The sequence below is a fragment of the Anopheles stephensi genome, chromosome X, assembly GCF_013141755.1.
Source record: "Anopheles stephensi strain Indian chromosome X, UCI_ANSTEP_V1.0, whole genome shotgun sequence".
NCBI lineage: Eukaryota > Metazoa > Arthropoda > Insecta > Diptera > Culicidae > Anopheles > Anopheles stephensi.
Window position 1 is genome coordinate 10,771,961 of NC_050201.1, and position 16,553 is coordinate 10,788,513.

Here is a 16,553-nt window from a genome sequence, read left to right on the forward strand (position 1 = left end):
AAGAATCATTTCTTTATACTTCTTGCAGTTTGTGTGTGTGTGTTTTTTTTTTTTGTACAACTTCGCTTGACCGGAGTGTTTTTTCTTCTATTTTGTTCCACTTCCTGGTCAAGTTTTTCGTCCACGTGTTGGCTTCTTTTTTTTTGTCGTTTGTTTGTTTCGTCTGATTACAGTTTGATTACATCGCTATTTCTTTACGTTCATTTGTCGCTCTTTTCCACCATATTTAGATTTTTGCGATGTTTTACTACTAACTTATTTCGCTTACACGACAACCATATCTATTTTTATTCCCATACACTTAAGCAATGTTTGTTTGTATAAGAGTTCTTCGTTTGACATTTGACATTACCCACTCAGCCGCATGCTTTGATGCCCTGGTTGGTGAGACACCCGGTACATGGTTAAACATATTGTTGGCTTTCATTTGTTTCGCAATTACATTGTATTGTTTTAATGCTTAAATTGACATTGCAAAACAACTTAGTGTATCTTCGCTCTCTACTGTACAACTTTTACGTCAACTGTGACAGGCGAACGATCGCGTGACAGATCGCATTAGTGATAGTGATTGTTTTGGCATCACACTCTCCGTATGTCCACTAGTGTCAGATGTTCAGGAACCCCTAAACTGTCCGAGCTTACCCGGAGCTAGTAGGTTTGGTTTTTTTTGTTTTCTTTCTCGCAGGTCCTTAATCATCTCCGCCCTACTGCTAATACATCCGAGCATATTATCTGTGCGTTAATACTAAAAACAAAACAAAAAGGTATCTGCATGGCCCGAGTGTGTTGCGTGTGTTTGCGTGTGTGAGTTTGTTTAGCAAAAGAGCAAACAACATCAAATTAACACTGTGCTTAAGTACTAACCCTACAGCAACCAAGCGAATACAGAACGTAACTTTTAAACGCCGATTTTGTTTCTCACTCTCTCTCTCTCTCTTTCTCTGTTTCATTTAAACTGTTTCTAATGCACTCTCGAACGCGGTGTTGTCTTAGCAGGTTAAAGGTAGACCGTGTTCAATTTGAAATCGAATCACTAAAAGCTACGTTCGACATAAATCCGCGTCTTACAGATATAGCCCCTTTAAGTAGTTGCCATTCCATTTGCTGGCGATGACGGGCATCGTGGGTGTTTTTGTGTGGATCTTTCAAAATCGAGGGCTTTCTGTAGTTACAGGGATCGGGGTAGCGTTCGAATCATATAATGAAAGTTTTGAATCACTTGTTGAAATGTTTCAACTGGATAGGGGAATGTCGCAAACCCGTTGGGGAGAATTGCAAACCATATAATGGAAATTTTGGGGACCGAGCTGTTTGGTTCAATTCTGTCCATCTGTCATTTTAGTTTACATCACCACACCCTGTCATTCGAACAGGTTTGGCACGAATATTAGTCGGAAATATTATTATTAAATACTCATTTCCTTACACCACAGCTAATTGCAAAGCAAGGCCCCCTAACTAAATGTAAAACTCCATTATATGATTGCAACATTCCACAACGGGATTGTAATATTCTACTTTCCAGCCGAAATATTCTACTGAGTGATTCTGAATGACTTCGTTATACGATTGGACACCCCGTATGTGTGTTGACCATCCGCATTGTACCAGCGAAAGAGTCATAGTAAAAACTTCTGCTTATGCTGTATTTTTGTTTGTTTCTTTTCTGAATCTATATACACGAACTGTAGACGTCAACTTCTAAAAAGCACTATTAACACACACACATACGCCGCTACCTAGTCGTTACTATATTTATATATATACACACTTAATCACAGGCGTACTACAACGAAATACATACAGCCTAAAGGGTCTATAAGCGGTCTTTCATAGGGGCGGTAAATTGTATGTGTGTGTGATTATAACTTCAACAAGGAATCCCAAACATAGATTAAAGCAAAGCAAGTATAGAAACAAAAACATAATGGCGTGACAATCTACTACTTCTGTCCTGCCTGCCTTTAACCAATCGAACGCCATAGTACATATTCACACCAATCTTGTTTCTTGCTATATACATGTACACTATTTCGTACTAATTTAAGGTCTATTGAGGGCTTTTTGTTTTTTTGCTGTCTGTAATATGACTTACTAGGCTAAACGATAGTACAAACATTGCGTAGTACAAGTATTTAGTGTGTCACCGTTATTTACATGCGCTTGTTGTAGCTTGCTCAGTAGCTACTTCGTTCGTTTGTTTCTACGTTTTGCTTGTAGTTGCTCTCGTCATCTGGAGTTTTGCTTCGATTTTATTTGTAGTGCTTTATTTTCTTCTCTCTCTCTATTCACTTTTCTTGTTATTACGTTAAATTATCTTTCTATTTTTTATTCTGTAATGTCTTATATATTGTTTTTTCACCATTTCACCATTTGCGCTTGTACCAATAGAATCGTAACACGTAAATTGAAAACATGCGAAACAAAAAAAATCACGGAAAACTATAACTATATTAAAAGAAACATCTGTAATCAATTTATCACCGCTAATAGTACTAAAATAATGACTCGTATGATGAACAAACGTCATGCAATTATTGTTAAGTGTAAAAGACACACAAAACAAACAGAAACAACAAAAATCTTTCCCTGCATGAAGAACAACGCTTCCATAGTGTGGTGTATTGCGTCGTGAGCTTTCATTGTCGGTAAAATTAAATCTTTCGTGGAATTTGAATAAATCTTTCATCAGAGCAGACTATATCACCACAGGCGGTTAAACGTCAACAACAAAAATTATTAAAGCGAAACAATAGAGCGAAAAAAAAAGGTATATAAATCTATTAAGTTTCATTACTAGGTATAATCGACGGTATATTACGTATTGAAGCATTATGTAGGCTCAGTGTAGCGTAAAGCTATTGAGATGTCTTTCGGGGCAAAAGGAAGTGTTCGGCGTTATCCACCCACACACACACACACACTACATACATGCTCGCATACACACGCTCGTTCACCAACTAGAAGAAAGAATCCATACAGCTACAAACAAAAAGCCTTCCCACACGGTGTAGGTTCAAATTTTCTCTCGCGTAACCCGTATAAAATTCATCTGCCACAAGACATATTGAAAAAAGTGAAGCAAATCACAGAAAAAAGCACTTGCTGCACGTTAAAATGTAGCGAAACTACACACAGTTTAAACGCGCCATTCAAATCGCTTCAATCAAGCCATTGGTAACGTCCAACAACACGACAGCAACACTAATCAGGTGTCCGCCATTTTGCAATTTAGTAGTGCCCGTGTGTTGTTAATAGGCGGTTCGAATGCAGGTTCTTTCTTTTTGTATAACTTGTCTCTGGAGATCAATTGTTACTCTCACGCTACTTAAACGCTCGTTAGCAGCAAACACAAGCGCCACAAGCGCTTGCTTATCAGTGAGGCAGATGAAACAAAAAGATAAAGAGACCACGGTACATTAAAGTCTGTTGAGCTTTGGGGTTATAGTTTTCCGTTAGTTTAAAACGCCCCCGCCCACTTTTGCTCTTGTATTGGCTCTTGTATTGGGTGGCTCTTGTATTGTACGATTCGAAGGAGCTATGATGAGGTACGGCATAATATCCCGATTTGGACTTTGCCAGTGTACAGAGCAACGGTTGAAGACTAGTGCAGGTGTTGTTTATAAGTTAATCGACTTTTTTTCCCCTAAAATATTCCTCCTCTTCCCGATGTATGTGATGGTATTAAAGAGTTGCCTCTGGGTGGGTTGCATTGTACATCAAAAACCCTGACGGTGTACTGTTTGTGGTTAAGAGTATCCGGTAAGTGTCTTACAAGCTATTTTGATTTGTATCCGTACGTATGAGAACTGTCAGTTAAAAGCTTTGCAGGTGTGTTCACCTGCACACAAAGACCATCCAAAATTGTTCGTTTTTGAGTGGTTATATCTTTGGGACCTTTGTTTGGTATTTACAAAACAAAAACAAGGGTTAATTTTCAGTAAGTGCGGGGCAGGGATTGACAGCTCGAACAGTCAGTAACGCAACAAAACGGTCCGGGTGCCGCCGAATGGTGGATAAATTTTTTCAGGTTACTTAACAAGTGTTCATATGGTTTACACAAAGCACAGTTTGAGATACACACAGCCATCTACGATTTGCAAGAATTTTGAGGATCTCTCACTCTCTCTTCTTGGTCTAGCAACCTCGTAAAGGTCATTCCTGCCATTTCTGGCCTACTAGACTTAATGGTATCCACATAGTTGCATAGTCCGTCCTCACTACGGGGGAACGGTCGTTGTCGTCTCGGCCACTGGACCGCTCTTTTGTAATCAGAATTATGAAGATATTATTGGCAACTTCTTTGAGACATCGGTATCAGTACTGGTATTGGTCTTAGTGAGTGTGTTAGTTCAGAATCTCTTGTTAACTTTTTCGTCTGTTAATGACTCTTTTAACTCAACTTTAAGGATCTCTCAAGCATGATCATCACATTGTGGACAGCAAAATCCTAACTAGAGGCTGATCTAGCGTTCCTTCTTGTATCCTTCGGCTACTCCTTGAGCAACTACAGCGACTCGATCGCTCGTTTGTGGGTGTATTTAAGCGACAGTAACATTCAATCATCATCTTCAATCAATCATCTCAATGCTCTTGTCAATTATATCCTCAACAACACTTGTATCTCAAACTGCACACTGGTTTAAACATTAGAACACTTCTTCGGTACCACCCTATCACGCCGTACGTTGCTGTGTGACCATAAATCATTGATATGCATCTCCGCTTGAATCATCCCACAGATTGGCGGCCATTAAGTTAGGCTATCCGAAGGAAAACAGAAAAGTAAGGTGCCGGTGCATTAGGATAATCGGACTACCTAGTCGACGTTGATGGACGCCGTGGTAGATGCAACAGCGGCGCCGGCCTTCACATCCCATCTGGGCCGTTCCCCCATATTGAGGCCTGACTATCCAGTCTATGCGGTATCACTAAGTCGGCTAGTAAACCAGAAATGGCAGGCATGACCTATAAGAGAGGTCGTTAGGCCAAAAAAGAAGAAGAAGAAGTGTAAGTCACAGACAGCCAACCGCCACGGCAAAGGTCGTACACAGCTAACTAAGGGGGATAAGGTATAGTGCAAACAAATACCTAAAGCCCCCCATTATAGTGATGTTTCTTTGTTCGTCAGAAGGCTACAATCCTATAGCCTGATACAGCCGTGTTGATTGCGATTGTGTTAAAAAGCTAAATTAATATTTCATAGGATAGAATATCAAAAAGCGCGTGCTCGCACTTATGCTCGGTTTCGATCGCTTCCCGGAACGATTGCAGTACTTTGTTGTTTGCAACGTGCTTTGGATCGCAGTAGGTCGATTCTTTAGTAGGGGCGATCCGGTGGTCAAAGCGACAGAGGCGCCGGTCATCACACGGCAGGACCGGGGTTCAAATCCCATCCAGACCGCGCCTCCCCGTACATAGGGCAAACTGTTCAGCTACTACGGGTAAACTTCAAGTCACAGAAAGACAGAAATGACAGGCCGAGACCTTTCAAGGTTGTAGTTCCGAAGAAGAAGAAGAAGAAGAAGAAGAAGAAGAAGAAGAAGAAGAAGAAGAAGGTCGTTTCTTTAACCCACCAACGTTGGTATACATCAGCACGTGGTTTGGGTTGCGGTTCTATAGAAGTCTTCAAGTTCAAATTCAACACTTGTTGTGGCTTTAAATACTTCAACTCGTGGCAAGAGGAACGAAACAACTGTTTTTTTTTATTTCCAGCATCCAGCATTCCATGAAAAAAAAAACTAGAATCCAAGATTGCCTCAAAGATCTCTTGGATAGGGGACTCTTGGACCAATCGAATCCCAAAGCACAAGCGTGAATAATAACAGCGGACACAGTCTGTACACAGTCACAGCACTTGGATTGCAAATACAACACGCTGGCTATCTTAAATTAGATGCGCAACAAAAACCTCTTTTCTTTAACCTTTGCCTGTAAACTATTCGATGTAGGCAACTAATAATCTCTATATTCATTTCTACTGTTACTCGCGACGGTTTCTGTCTGTATCTGTTTGAGTTTTGGGTTATGTATGTATGGATATATGTATTGCAGTGGTTGTAAACATTCCCCTCCCCCGCGTAGTATGCTCTACACACAATCATTCTTTTACACGCCTTTGATTAACTTGTTCCATTCCGCTGTTCATTTGTCCTGTTTTTTGATTAGAAATGCGTTTTCTTTTTTTCCGGTTTTTGTGCCTCAAATAATGATTCTTACCGAACCAAACACACCCGCATAGAGTTATAAATTATAAGCCAAAAATTAAAACCGTTTAAAAGACATAAAGCTGTTCAAGCAACTGTCAGCTCATGTGATGCATATTATTAAGCGAAAATTAGCATTTCCAAAGCAAAATAGCAGCAGTTTTGCGCCAAAATTTTACAAAATAAATAGATCTACTTTACCTATACACACACACACACGCACGAAACACACGCACGCACACACAAGTGTAAAACACTTCGCAAACAAGCATTCGAACGCATGCAAACACAGGAGAAAAATCAGAAGGACCTCAGTTCCTCGCAAATCACCATTCTTCACAGCAGGGACAGTGTAAAGCGCAAACAGCGAGAAGGAAACGGCCACGGGCAAACGAAGCCGAACGAAGCCGTTTGATGCAAGCGGATGCATGGTGCCGCGCACCGTACGCGTACCCGGTCGCGTGTTAGTCACAATGAAACGTTCAACGTTTCCTTGATCAGCTTTTTCATCGTGTTGCTCACGGACGTACCGCTCGGTCCGGCCGTGCTAAACTTAAACTGAAACAGGTACGGCTGCACGTCCGGGTACGTCGTATCGAACACCATGTCCAGCTCGGTCTGGTTCGGTATTTTCGGCACGTAGTCGTGCCGGTTCATTATCTCGGTGATGCAGAAAATTTTGTCCGTCAGCATGTCGCTGACCCGCTCCCGGCACACCAACCAATCGTCCTCGTTCGTGAGCGTCAGCAGCTCGAGCCGTATCGTCCACACCTCCCACGGTATGCAGTCGGTCTGGAACGGCCAGCGCGTTTTTTTGCGCTGGAAAAACTCCAAACTAATCTGCCCGGTACCGCCACTGTCGTTGCTGCGCAGCTGCCGGCTAAAGTTGCTAATTTCCCGCCGTAGCGTTTCCTCCAGCCGGGGCGAGGTGCAGCAAACGTACGTAAAGTCGAAAAAGTCACAGTCCACATCCCGGTACCCGATCGTGCCGACCGAATACATCGCCTCCTCGGTGTACATAAACTTGCCGAGACTGCGGTGGAACAGTATCGTGTGAAAGATGCTCAGGACGGCTTCGTCCACCTGCCGGCCCTCCATCCGCAGATCGAACGTTTGCGAACGGGCGTTCATGGTGACGCTTTACACGCTTTCACTCCGTACCAGCAAGCTAGACACCGTCCGGAGCCGTTTCCTCGAATGCGTTGATTGCTCAACTGCTCGTACGTTGTAATCGTGTCGGTGCAAACGGTATCATACAGACAACCTTTCACACATTCACATATCATTCTCTGCCAACTAAAACTGATGCATGGATCCTTCCTACAGTTAGGAATGGATTTTTTTTTTGTGGTTTTGCAGTTTGGTTGTTTAGAAGCCGAAAAGTAATATTTTAAATCTCATAATGTATCCCGTACTACGGACGGACCCGCCCCCAACTCACAACGCGTTCATCGACACCGTGAAGCAACAATGTAATAGCCCGGAAGTAACATGTTTAACCCTTACTAGTGTGGTTGCGTGTTTAGTTTTTTTGTTTTGCATTACCAACAGTTACTACCAGGCTAACGTGAACCGACATTAAACGTTTGGCGTACCGGTACGCATCCACAGAACCACCCACAGAACTAACACTAGGCTTACGGCTATTGCTATTGGTTGTGTAGTACGTATGCTTCGTTACCCATATACTGTACAGTGCCGCAAAGCGTCGTAGTCCGGTTGCCGATGCTGAGCCACTTGCTTAGCCCAAAGTCAATCAGCTTGATGTGGAACCGATCATCCAGCAGTATGTTTTCCGGCTTCAGATCACGATAGATGATGCCGGCGTTGTGCAGAAAATCTTAAAGCAAACAAACAAAACCCAACGGACCGTGAATTAGAATTTTTAAATCTAAAAACTCCACAACACAAGTGTGAACTGTAAGATAAATGTATGTGAGAAGCTGCATGAGAATAGTAAACGATAATCAAAGAAAATGGAAAATCAGTTGTGTTACTGGTAAGAATTTTCATCCATACCAATGGCTAAGGCTAGCTCCGCCACATACAGCTGCACCAACTGGGCGGTGAAGGTTTTAAGACGATGAAACAATTCTCCGTTACCGTAAAATTCGGACACTGTAAAATAGAAGAGATCATCGGATCATCGTATCGTAGCCATCGTGATGAAATACAGTGCTAAACATAACTATACGAACACCGTTTTTCAAAATAAAAAAAGAAACTGAAAATATTGATAAATATGATTGCGGAAAATTGGATTGAGGAAAACCTATCCTGTGTCTCCTTTTGCCATTCTGATAACAATATGGCCGAAACTCTTTAGACTTCAAATAAAACTGATCATCATTTTTAATTTTTATAATTCATCATTATAATTTTTATATTTTTATATTTTATATTTTAAATTATCTCATTTGACAAAATTGCTACCTTACGAAAAAAAAGTAATCGTTTTAGGTAGGTCTGCTGTCAAATCCCATATAAAATCATGCGTAGAAAAAGTATACGTTGGAACTGTGACTACTCCACCTTATTCACTATGGCGAATTGCAGTTTTGCGATGGTAAAGTGACAGGTCGTGAAAATATTTAGGCGCTTTACGATGACCAATTGGCTGAGTAACCTGTATATTTAAAAAAAAAACTTGTTTTCATGCCGCAAAACTTTAAAACTTGTTTCAGGTTTATAATTTTTATGCAAAGATTTGGTCAGAGTGTCGAAGAAAAGCAATAGGGTAACTGTACCAGTTTTCGACACGTTAGTGCAGCTGATCAGAAAAAAAATACAAATACAATTATTAAACTCAATAATTTTGATTGAAAGTGGTATTATTTTGGTTGTAAAACTATCAAAAAAATGTTTCAGCATACATGATTTATTGATTTAAATCAGTTTTCAATAAATATTAGTAAAAATGCAAACATTGGTTTTGCTCCTATTTTGGGCAGAATGCTCCTATTTTGGGCAGGCTGTGTTCCTATTTTCGGCAGCACGAATAGACGATTTGACACACTCGAAAAGGTGTAATTAGTTAAAGAAGAATATTTTAAACAATTTTCTACTCTTAATTTGCTAAAATTCTTGATAGAAAGTAGTTAAATAATTAATTTTATGTTGCCCATTTTGGATATCAAACTACCAGATTTTGATGTATTGCACTGGATTGAGCTGTCAAAAATCAACATTTATCATGTACCTATTTTCGGCAGCCTTTAAAGTGAAAAATTAATCACTTATTGGATTATTAAATTATCAATGAGCTTTGAATAAATTTAAAACTTATTTTATTGTTCAGAAAAATCGAAACCCAAATTTTTTAGCGCTAGAGCAAAGCTCAAGTTTGCTAAATCTCAGAACTGCCGAACTATCGGCACAAAGCCAATCTGACGAAATGTTTTGAGCTCGGCACAAATAATTCGATACTTCGGTAAATATCGATCTAAATGCGTCAAAACTTCGTATTTAAAGAATAAACAATGATTTATTCCTTTAAAAGTAGTTGAAAGATCATTTTGTGCGATTTTTCCCATAATTTTGCTATTTTTGCCGACCTGCCGAAAATAAGTACAAATAAGCCGAAACTGGAGCAGTTACCCTAGTGCTAGACAAAGGTAAGTTGTTTTTATGCTTTTCTTGAATGTTGGTGTGATTAGTATCTGCGAGAAGTAATGAAAATCGAATATTTAGGTGGTCTTATTCCATTGTCCGGCACTGTAAATATATATAAGCATGAAGGACACGCCCAGAAAGTAAGTGACTTTAGTAAGGGATTCACATAGTAAAAACAATATTAACTTTAATGTAGGCCGATTCTGTTTTAAGCTAATAAAAATTATACAAATTTTTGTAAACTCATTCCGCAATAATTTCCGCAATAATCCGCAATAATCCGCGATATTTTTTCATATCCTTAACAACTTACTACAACCTCAATTTGCTCTATTGCATCAAGATTTTTGGTTTAAATTTTACAGAAACAAAACCAGGTGTTCGTATAGTTAGTATACCAGGTGTGTTTGCAACCGCCTCCCCGGTACTTACACAGAAATATGCACGTACGATTTTGCCAATAATCGACACACGGCACTATAAACGGATGGTGGCCACAGATTGTCTGTATCTTCACCTCGTCCCTTACCTGCCCAACTGCATTAGACAGTACGATCTGGATGGTGGAAAGGTGGATAAATGGCAAGTTAGAACATCCCGCACACAAATCCACTTGCACACACTTACGGTGGACTTTTGTAAAACCTTCAACGCGTACCAGTGCTGGTCACGCTCCACACCATGCTGTGCACCGTCGTCCAGTACGCGATACACCCGACCGAATGCACCGTTCGCTAGATGCGTGCGACGAACGTATCGTTCCGACCGTTGCTCATCGATCGGGAATGTTGGCAGAAAGAGGCGTTCAGTTTGCGGGACCGGCCAGCAACTCTTCAGCAGCTGTGGCTCACTGTCCAGTGTCGTTTGAAGCCACCTGTAAAACAAAAAAAACAGCATTGTACATATTAAAAAAAGGCCGTCCAGGGGAAACTTGGCGTGAAAGCGCGCAACGTACCGTCGTCGGGAAATCCGTGCTAGTGGTCGTGTCCGGCGAGTATCGTCGTGTTGGCGGGAAGCGTTGGGACGCAATACAGTCGCCACCCGCGAGACAACACCCTGCAGCCAGACGATGGAGCGGCGATGTGCTAATGTTTCATGGTACCACCGCCCGACCAGACCCAAATTCGCACCGTCAGCTGATTGTGGTAGCTGATAAGTAGTGGTAACGTTGATCACACACGTCGGTCGTGTTGACACGGGCCGCAGGCAGTGTGCAGTTTGCGCGTGTGAAAAGAAAGCACATTACAAAATCGTTTGTTTACATCATTAGGAAGAGCGAACAAAACAATTAACGCCAACCAGTAAATGCACGCCAGGGTTATAAATTATAGAAAAATATAAACCCCCCATGTGACAGGTTCTATGGGAAATAGAGTAAAGCGCAAAGCGCATTTTGTAAGGATTAACGCGCGCAAATGCGCAATTTCCTTTGTTTTAAAGCTACTCATCGCTACTACCATCATATTGACACGTGTTTACTGCCGTTACGTGCTTATTGCAACCGTTTTCGTTAGGGATGTGCTGGTAGACGATTCCATTGGTAAAATATGTTCAAACACCCGACAGAAGAAACAACTTTTTCTCTTGCCACTTAAGTGCCTTACGATACTGTACACTGGGCATAGTTAGAAGGGGACGAATCCCATTCTGAAGGAATCCAACTACGTGGTACCAGTCAGTCTAGTAATCCATTAGATTGCCGGGATGATCATGCAGATAGGCCTTCAAGCCAACAGGAAGATTCTATACTTGCATGCGTACAAGGACACACATACCTGAAACGTTACGACCCGATTGTCCTTTCTTCGCTCTGGTCGCGCCAATACCTGCACCGGTACGTCCACCTGATTATGAACGCTCACTGCTTCGTTCGTGCGTGGTGTGGGATTGCTGTCGCAGCTTATCGCAGGCTCGGTAGCCCGGATGTCCCCGTTGCCCATACAGGCCGCGACAGCGGGACGCAGAAACAAACACAACTAACGAGTGGCCGTCCCGATTTACCGATGGTTCCGTAGTGGCGGCTTCGATGGCGTACGATGCTGAAAGAAGGTTTTAGAGAAATACGTATGGTATGAGATTTTTGCGTATGAGGTGGCGGTTGAATTGACTTCTCACACGCCAGGATCGGCTATCTTCTATTCACATAGTCAAGGAAGCCGGGTAATCGCCCCGGCCAAGACCTCCCGGGAAGCAGATGGAGTGGTGAGCAGGTTGCTAACGTGAAAAGAATCGCAATCGATTCCCATCTGGACTTGTAGCTCTTTCTTTCCCTCTCATACGCAGGACTAATCTTGCCATGGGGTAAAATCAAGTCAAGGAAGCCAGAACTGAAGGACCGTCCAAAGGAGGCTCTCGCGAGGTTGTAGAGCAGAAGAAGAAGACTTATGCAGGGTCTTCCGAAGCAAGCTGTACATCAATTATTATTGATAGATTGATTGAATGCATGCATAATGCTTGCTCTGTTGGTTGATTGCCTCTCGATTGCACACCTGCAGCTGGGAGTACACGCAGTAAATGGGACCGAGAAAAAGGTTATCTCCTTCGATGCATGAAAGTGAGATCGCACACCCAACTCCCTTCTTGGGGATTCCCACCCCCTTTCGTACAAAGACACACACACACACTTACATGATGTGAATTGTTATTGATTGTGAGGGAATGGTTTACATTTGTTTTGCACATCGTATACCGTCCGTCATCGCGCAAATTGAGCCCTTCGGTACCCGTTGGGTTTGAGATAAAACTGAACCACACACGCACGCACACACACACACGACAGATACTAGCAAATCGTAAACACACCTATGACGAGCGTAACACAGCCATACACCATCCTTTATACTGCTGCTGCCTTTATGCAATCCACAATCGCGGCCCCGTTGCGAGCGATCCGTCGATGCATCCGAGCAACTGCTGCGATATTGCAAAAGTCACGGAATCATCTTGCAGCTCAACTCACATCGAACCATCGGAACAAGCTGCTAATTGGGCGGGGGGGGGAGGGGTTTGCGGCCACTTATTAAGATGCAAAATAGTTTCGTGAACGAAAACAACACACTGCACGTTCACGCCTGTGACAGCAGCCACAGATGGTGACTAGATGGCGTGACAGCTCGTGCAAGAAACCAAACAAACGAAAACCTTTGGGCTCTCTTCAGGAGGGGTGGGATGCTTGGCAGCAAACAACACTGATGCCGCGGGGAGGGGGGGGGGGAGTGTTAGGAGGGCAGGGTTTTCTTTTGTGCTTTTTGGAGGACGATTGCGCAGTGGTGGTCTTTGTTTTCGTTCGCCCACTTCACGGTCACCGTTCGAAGCTCTGTTACCTGTCAATGAGGATGATCAGCGCAGTTCTGGAGCAGAGCAGGACAGGTTCAGGCAGCTACCAGGCACGTATGAAGCGCGGATGGACGCCGGATGATTAAAACCAAAGCGGACGACCGACCACCAGGACACCACCAGGGACAAGGATATGATACGTGATGCGTGTCTGTGTGCGTGTTTGCGTGGTTTTAACGCACCGTCATCCGCCACAACATCCGAAGGCCAGCTGGAAACGGCTGACGATGTACCGTCGTTGACAGGTGGCCAGGCTTTGGCGCTTTCGCAGCTAAATGTCGGACCGTCCGTGTACGTACTGTCACAGGCGGTTAACGATTAAAATTTGGTACTGTGCATCGTGTGCACAACAGATCAGGCAGCTACCCATTCATTCCCCAGAGAAACTTATCGACTATCGCCTTTTTTTTTACATACCTTCTTGCTTATACGCTTCACCCGTTCAACAGCCCACACAATCACAGTTTGGTACAAAATAAACTAAAATTAAACATCATCAACGTTGCCAGCTACGCGCATACACAAACACTGATCGGAAACAGAAAGCAACTAAAACTGCAATAAAATTCGCGATTTCGTTGCAGCTGCAATTATGCACCAGCGGACGGGCGAGATTATTCCGCGCAATACGGCAAAACTGTGGAATGAATGGTTACTGTTTTATTTCACCATTTTCCGAACACATTTCTATTGTTTTGATTTTATTTGGCGAATCACAACAATCGACACCATCGACCAGTGACGGCTGTCGATGAACGGCAAGCAGCTGTCAAAGTCGACGTTTCGTCGACTCTAGTCGACATAACCATAATCGGAAAGTGACGTTCACATCTACATTTGATTTTTTTTTCATATTTTTTGTATTCAAATGTTTTAAACGAGTTTCCTTGCTATTTTAATTATTTTTATAAGCTTTTTTACAATTTCCTCCTCGATAAGCTATCATTATTTCGTCTGCTTTGCGCTCTTGAATGCTCTAAATCCTAAACGTCAAAGTTTGACAAACCATTGATTCAAAACGGTCGTGTCGATTACAGTCAAGGACAATTTATGATGCACGTTGCCAGAGTTGCTACCGTACAACAAATTACTAAATGGGTTAAAATATACGCTCACGACACACGCGTTCTTTTTATGTCGCTTAATTAATCTCCGAATGTATCGTTATGAAGGTTGGACATCGGCAATCGACAAAACAACAAACAAAACGTGCAAAGATGCACTGCTAACCTCAAGGCAAACATCTATTTCAAAATGGTTATTGAAAGCGCAGCTGATTGTATGATGGCGATCAACCAGATCGTTGATGTTTTCCACTCTGTGGTGGATCATCTCAAGGAACCAAAACAGGTAGCTGGCACACACACCACGCACACATACTCCGATAGGGAGACTCACGAACGCATCGGGCACCAATATGCATCACAATGACCTTTTTTCCTTTTCTGATGGTACTGCTATTGATACTGCTTGTTTTGGACCTAACGATTCTGAGTCCGATGCCTTTTAAAACCAATCGTCCTAGATTAGTGATGCCAGTGGATGGGACAGACCTCAGGCGGCCTTCACCAGCATATTGCGCGTGGTGTGTTGCAGCATTGAAGGATAAACCCATGTGGTGGAAATAACATTGACGAGACGCTTTTGTACTTAAAAAGTATGTAACTTTTGAATGTTGAAGTACAACATAATGTACAAATATGGTGAGTTTTCAATAATTCCATATTTTTTCTCGATACATGTGCCGGATACGGTTGCTCCAATGTTTGAACGCTAGAGGGAACCAAGCACATGTGGCCGATTAAATGTCGATCAGAAATTATTAATCTCTCAGCCGGAAAGCCTTTCCGATTCTTTCAATGTTTGCTCCGGATGTCTACGGAGCAAAGTTTATAGATTGTTGTCCAGGGTTTCTTGCCCACCCCCTTGGAAGCTAGAATACCGAAACAAGCATGGCAAGGCACGTGGCTTCCTTGTGCATTATCACGCGCAAATCACAAAACAAAGAGTAAAAGCGGCCAACGGAAACTTATCCAACTGCTCAATTTATAGCATGAAGGTTTGGGTTTTAGGAGCACCGTCAGGAACGCAGGAGCACCAAGAAAATGCCCGAGCACCCATTACGATCAATAATTCAATCAGGTACAGCCGACGATTCTTCGACCGTCCCTCGCCGCCACGTGTGCGCCTGGAAGTTGCATTGTAGCGTAAACGGGAAAGGAAAGGTAATAACGGTCAGTCAACTACGACTACGGAGGTTGAAGAATGAAATCACCACCCGAAAAAAAAATCCCCCCCCCTATGTGTACCCATCCATTCGTATCGCTAAACCTAGGATGGTAGGCATGGTTGCTAGCCATCCGGCCCCGGACTATACTTTGCGCATGAATGCACCGGCAACCTTAGGGGCAAACCCTTTCCTCGTGCAAAGCCCCGGGACTGGGGAAGAAAGTGAATACCCCCAATCGGGAGTTCGGGTTATTCTGGGGGCTGGGTGGTGAACTTCGGGTGCGAAGACACCGAACACCACCTAAAGACAGAGAGGGATGGGATATCATAAATGAGGGGGTGAACAAAAGCGAGAAGACGAGTTCGAAGGTTTGCCACATGCGCTTCTTGAATGCACATTCACTTGCCACATTACCCCCTTCGCCGTAACCCTCCACCCTGTCCCGTGCTCGGTCGAATGTACGAGACACCCTAAAATGTGACGTTAGGTCCAGCCGGTGCTTGCCGGCAAACGTGCGGTAGGTTCTGCAAGGGCTATAGATTCCACACCAATTTGGATGATCTTTATTGGCGTCTGCAAGCTTTCTCCTGGCACGTACCTGGCTATGGCTGCATGGCTCAACATATCACACTAGATCATTGTTAGTTCGCATCGTCGTGCTGTTTTACACATGTGGACTCTTGCTGTGAAGTAGCAAATGAAAATGGTCTACCAAGTAAGAGCACATCTGCTAACAACCAGCGAGTCTTCTGTCCCGAATCGACCGGAGACAATCTATCCTCAAACTTACTTCCGTTTGAGCGTTTAGTGTGCTGCTTCAACTTGTGAGGGAGTATTTGAAAAATCCCTAGCGAGCCACCCCAAAGCAAGCAAAACTGCAGTGCCGGGTGCATTGAACTTGTTAATTCAAAACATGTGTGTGCACATGTGTCGCGACCCGGGGCTAAACGACAGTACGCTTCGTCTTCGAATGTCGCAGACCCTACTGCTTGAAGATGCAGAATCAAAACAATGGAAGGAAAGAAAGCGAAAAGCAACAGAAGAAACAGCAGCACGGGGAGGGAGTGAAAAACAATGTCTCACCCCACCCCCAGCCAGGGGTGTGAGGTCCAGGGTCGTTTGCATGTCTCTTCAAAAAATCAGCCTCACTGGTGGTTGCCCTAAAT

General features: G+C 43.1%; 1 protein-coding gene across 4 annotated transcripts; it reads right to left on the reverse strand.

The window, feature by feature from the left end:
* Window positions 1–8: 8 nt before the first annotated feature.
* LOC118506851 (autophagy-related protein 101) lies at window positions 9–13,909 on the reverse strand. 4 transcript variants are annotated; one of them, XM_036044591.1, is made up of 8 exons: window positions 13,575–13,901; window positions 13,145–13,455; window positions 11,597–11,860; window positions 10,777–10,970; window positions 10,449–10,695; window positions 10,254–10,377; window positions 8,229–8,327; window positions 9–8,049 (listed from the first exon to the last, which is right to left on the reverse strand). In XM_036044591.1, the coding sequence occupies exons 3-8, from the start codon at window positions 11,759–11,761 to the stop codon at window positions 7,859–7,861; spliced, it is 1,020 nt and encodes a 339-aa protein (XP_035900484.1). In that variant the 5' UTR covers window positions 11,762–11,860; window positions 13,145–13,455; window positions 13,575–13,901; the 3' UTR covers window positions 9–7,858. The 4 variants fall into 4 exon arrangements, with proteins under 4 accessions (XP_035900484.1, XP_035900477.1, XP_035900502.1 ...); XM_036044584.1 differs by lacking the exon at window positions 13,145–13,455 and having other exon boundaries at window positions 13,575–13,909; XM_036044601.1 differs by lacking the exon at window positions 13,145–13,455 and having other exon boundaries at window positions 7,908–8,049; window positions 10,351–10,377; window positions 13,575–13,902.
* Window positions 13,910–16,553: the final 2,644 nt, after the last annotated feature.

Coding starts and splice junctions, on each gene's coding strand:
- LOC118506851 (XM_036044584.1), bottom strand. CDS start 11,761: ATGGGCAACGGGGACATCCGGGCTACCGAGCCTGCGATAAGCTGCGAC. Junction 10,696..10,776: donor GCACGGATTTCCCGACGACG/GTACGTTGCGCG, acceptor TTTGTTTTACAG/GTGGCTTCAAACGACACTGG. Junction 8,328..10,253: donor TCGTACGTGCATATTTCTGT/GTAAGTACCGGG, acceptor TCTATTTTACAG/TGTCCGAATTTTACGGTAAC.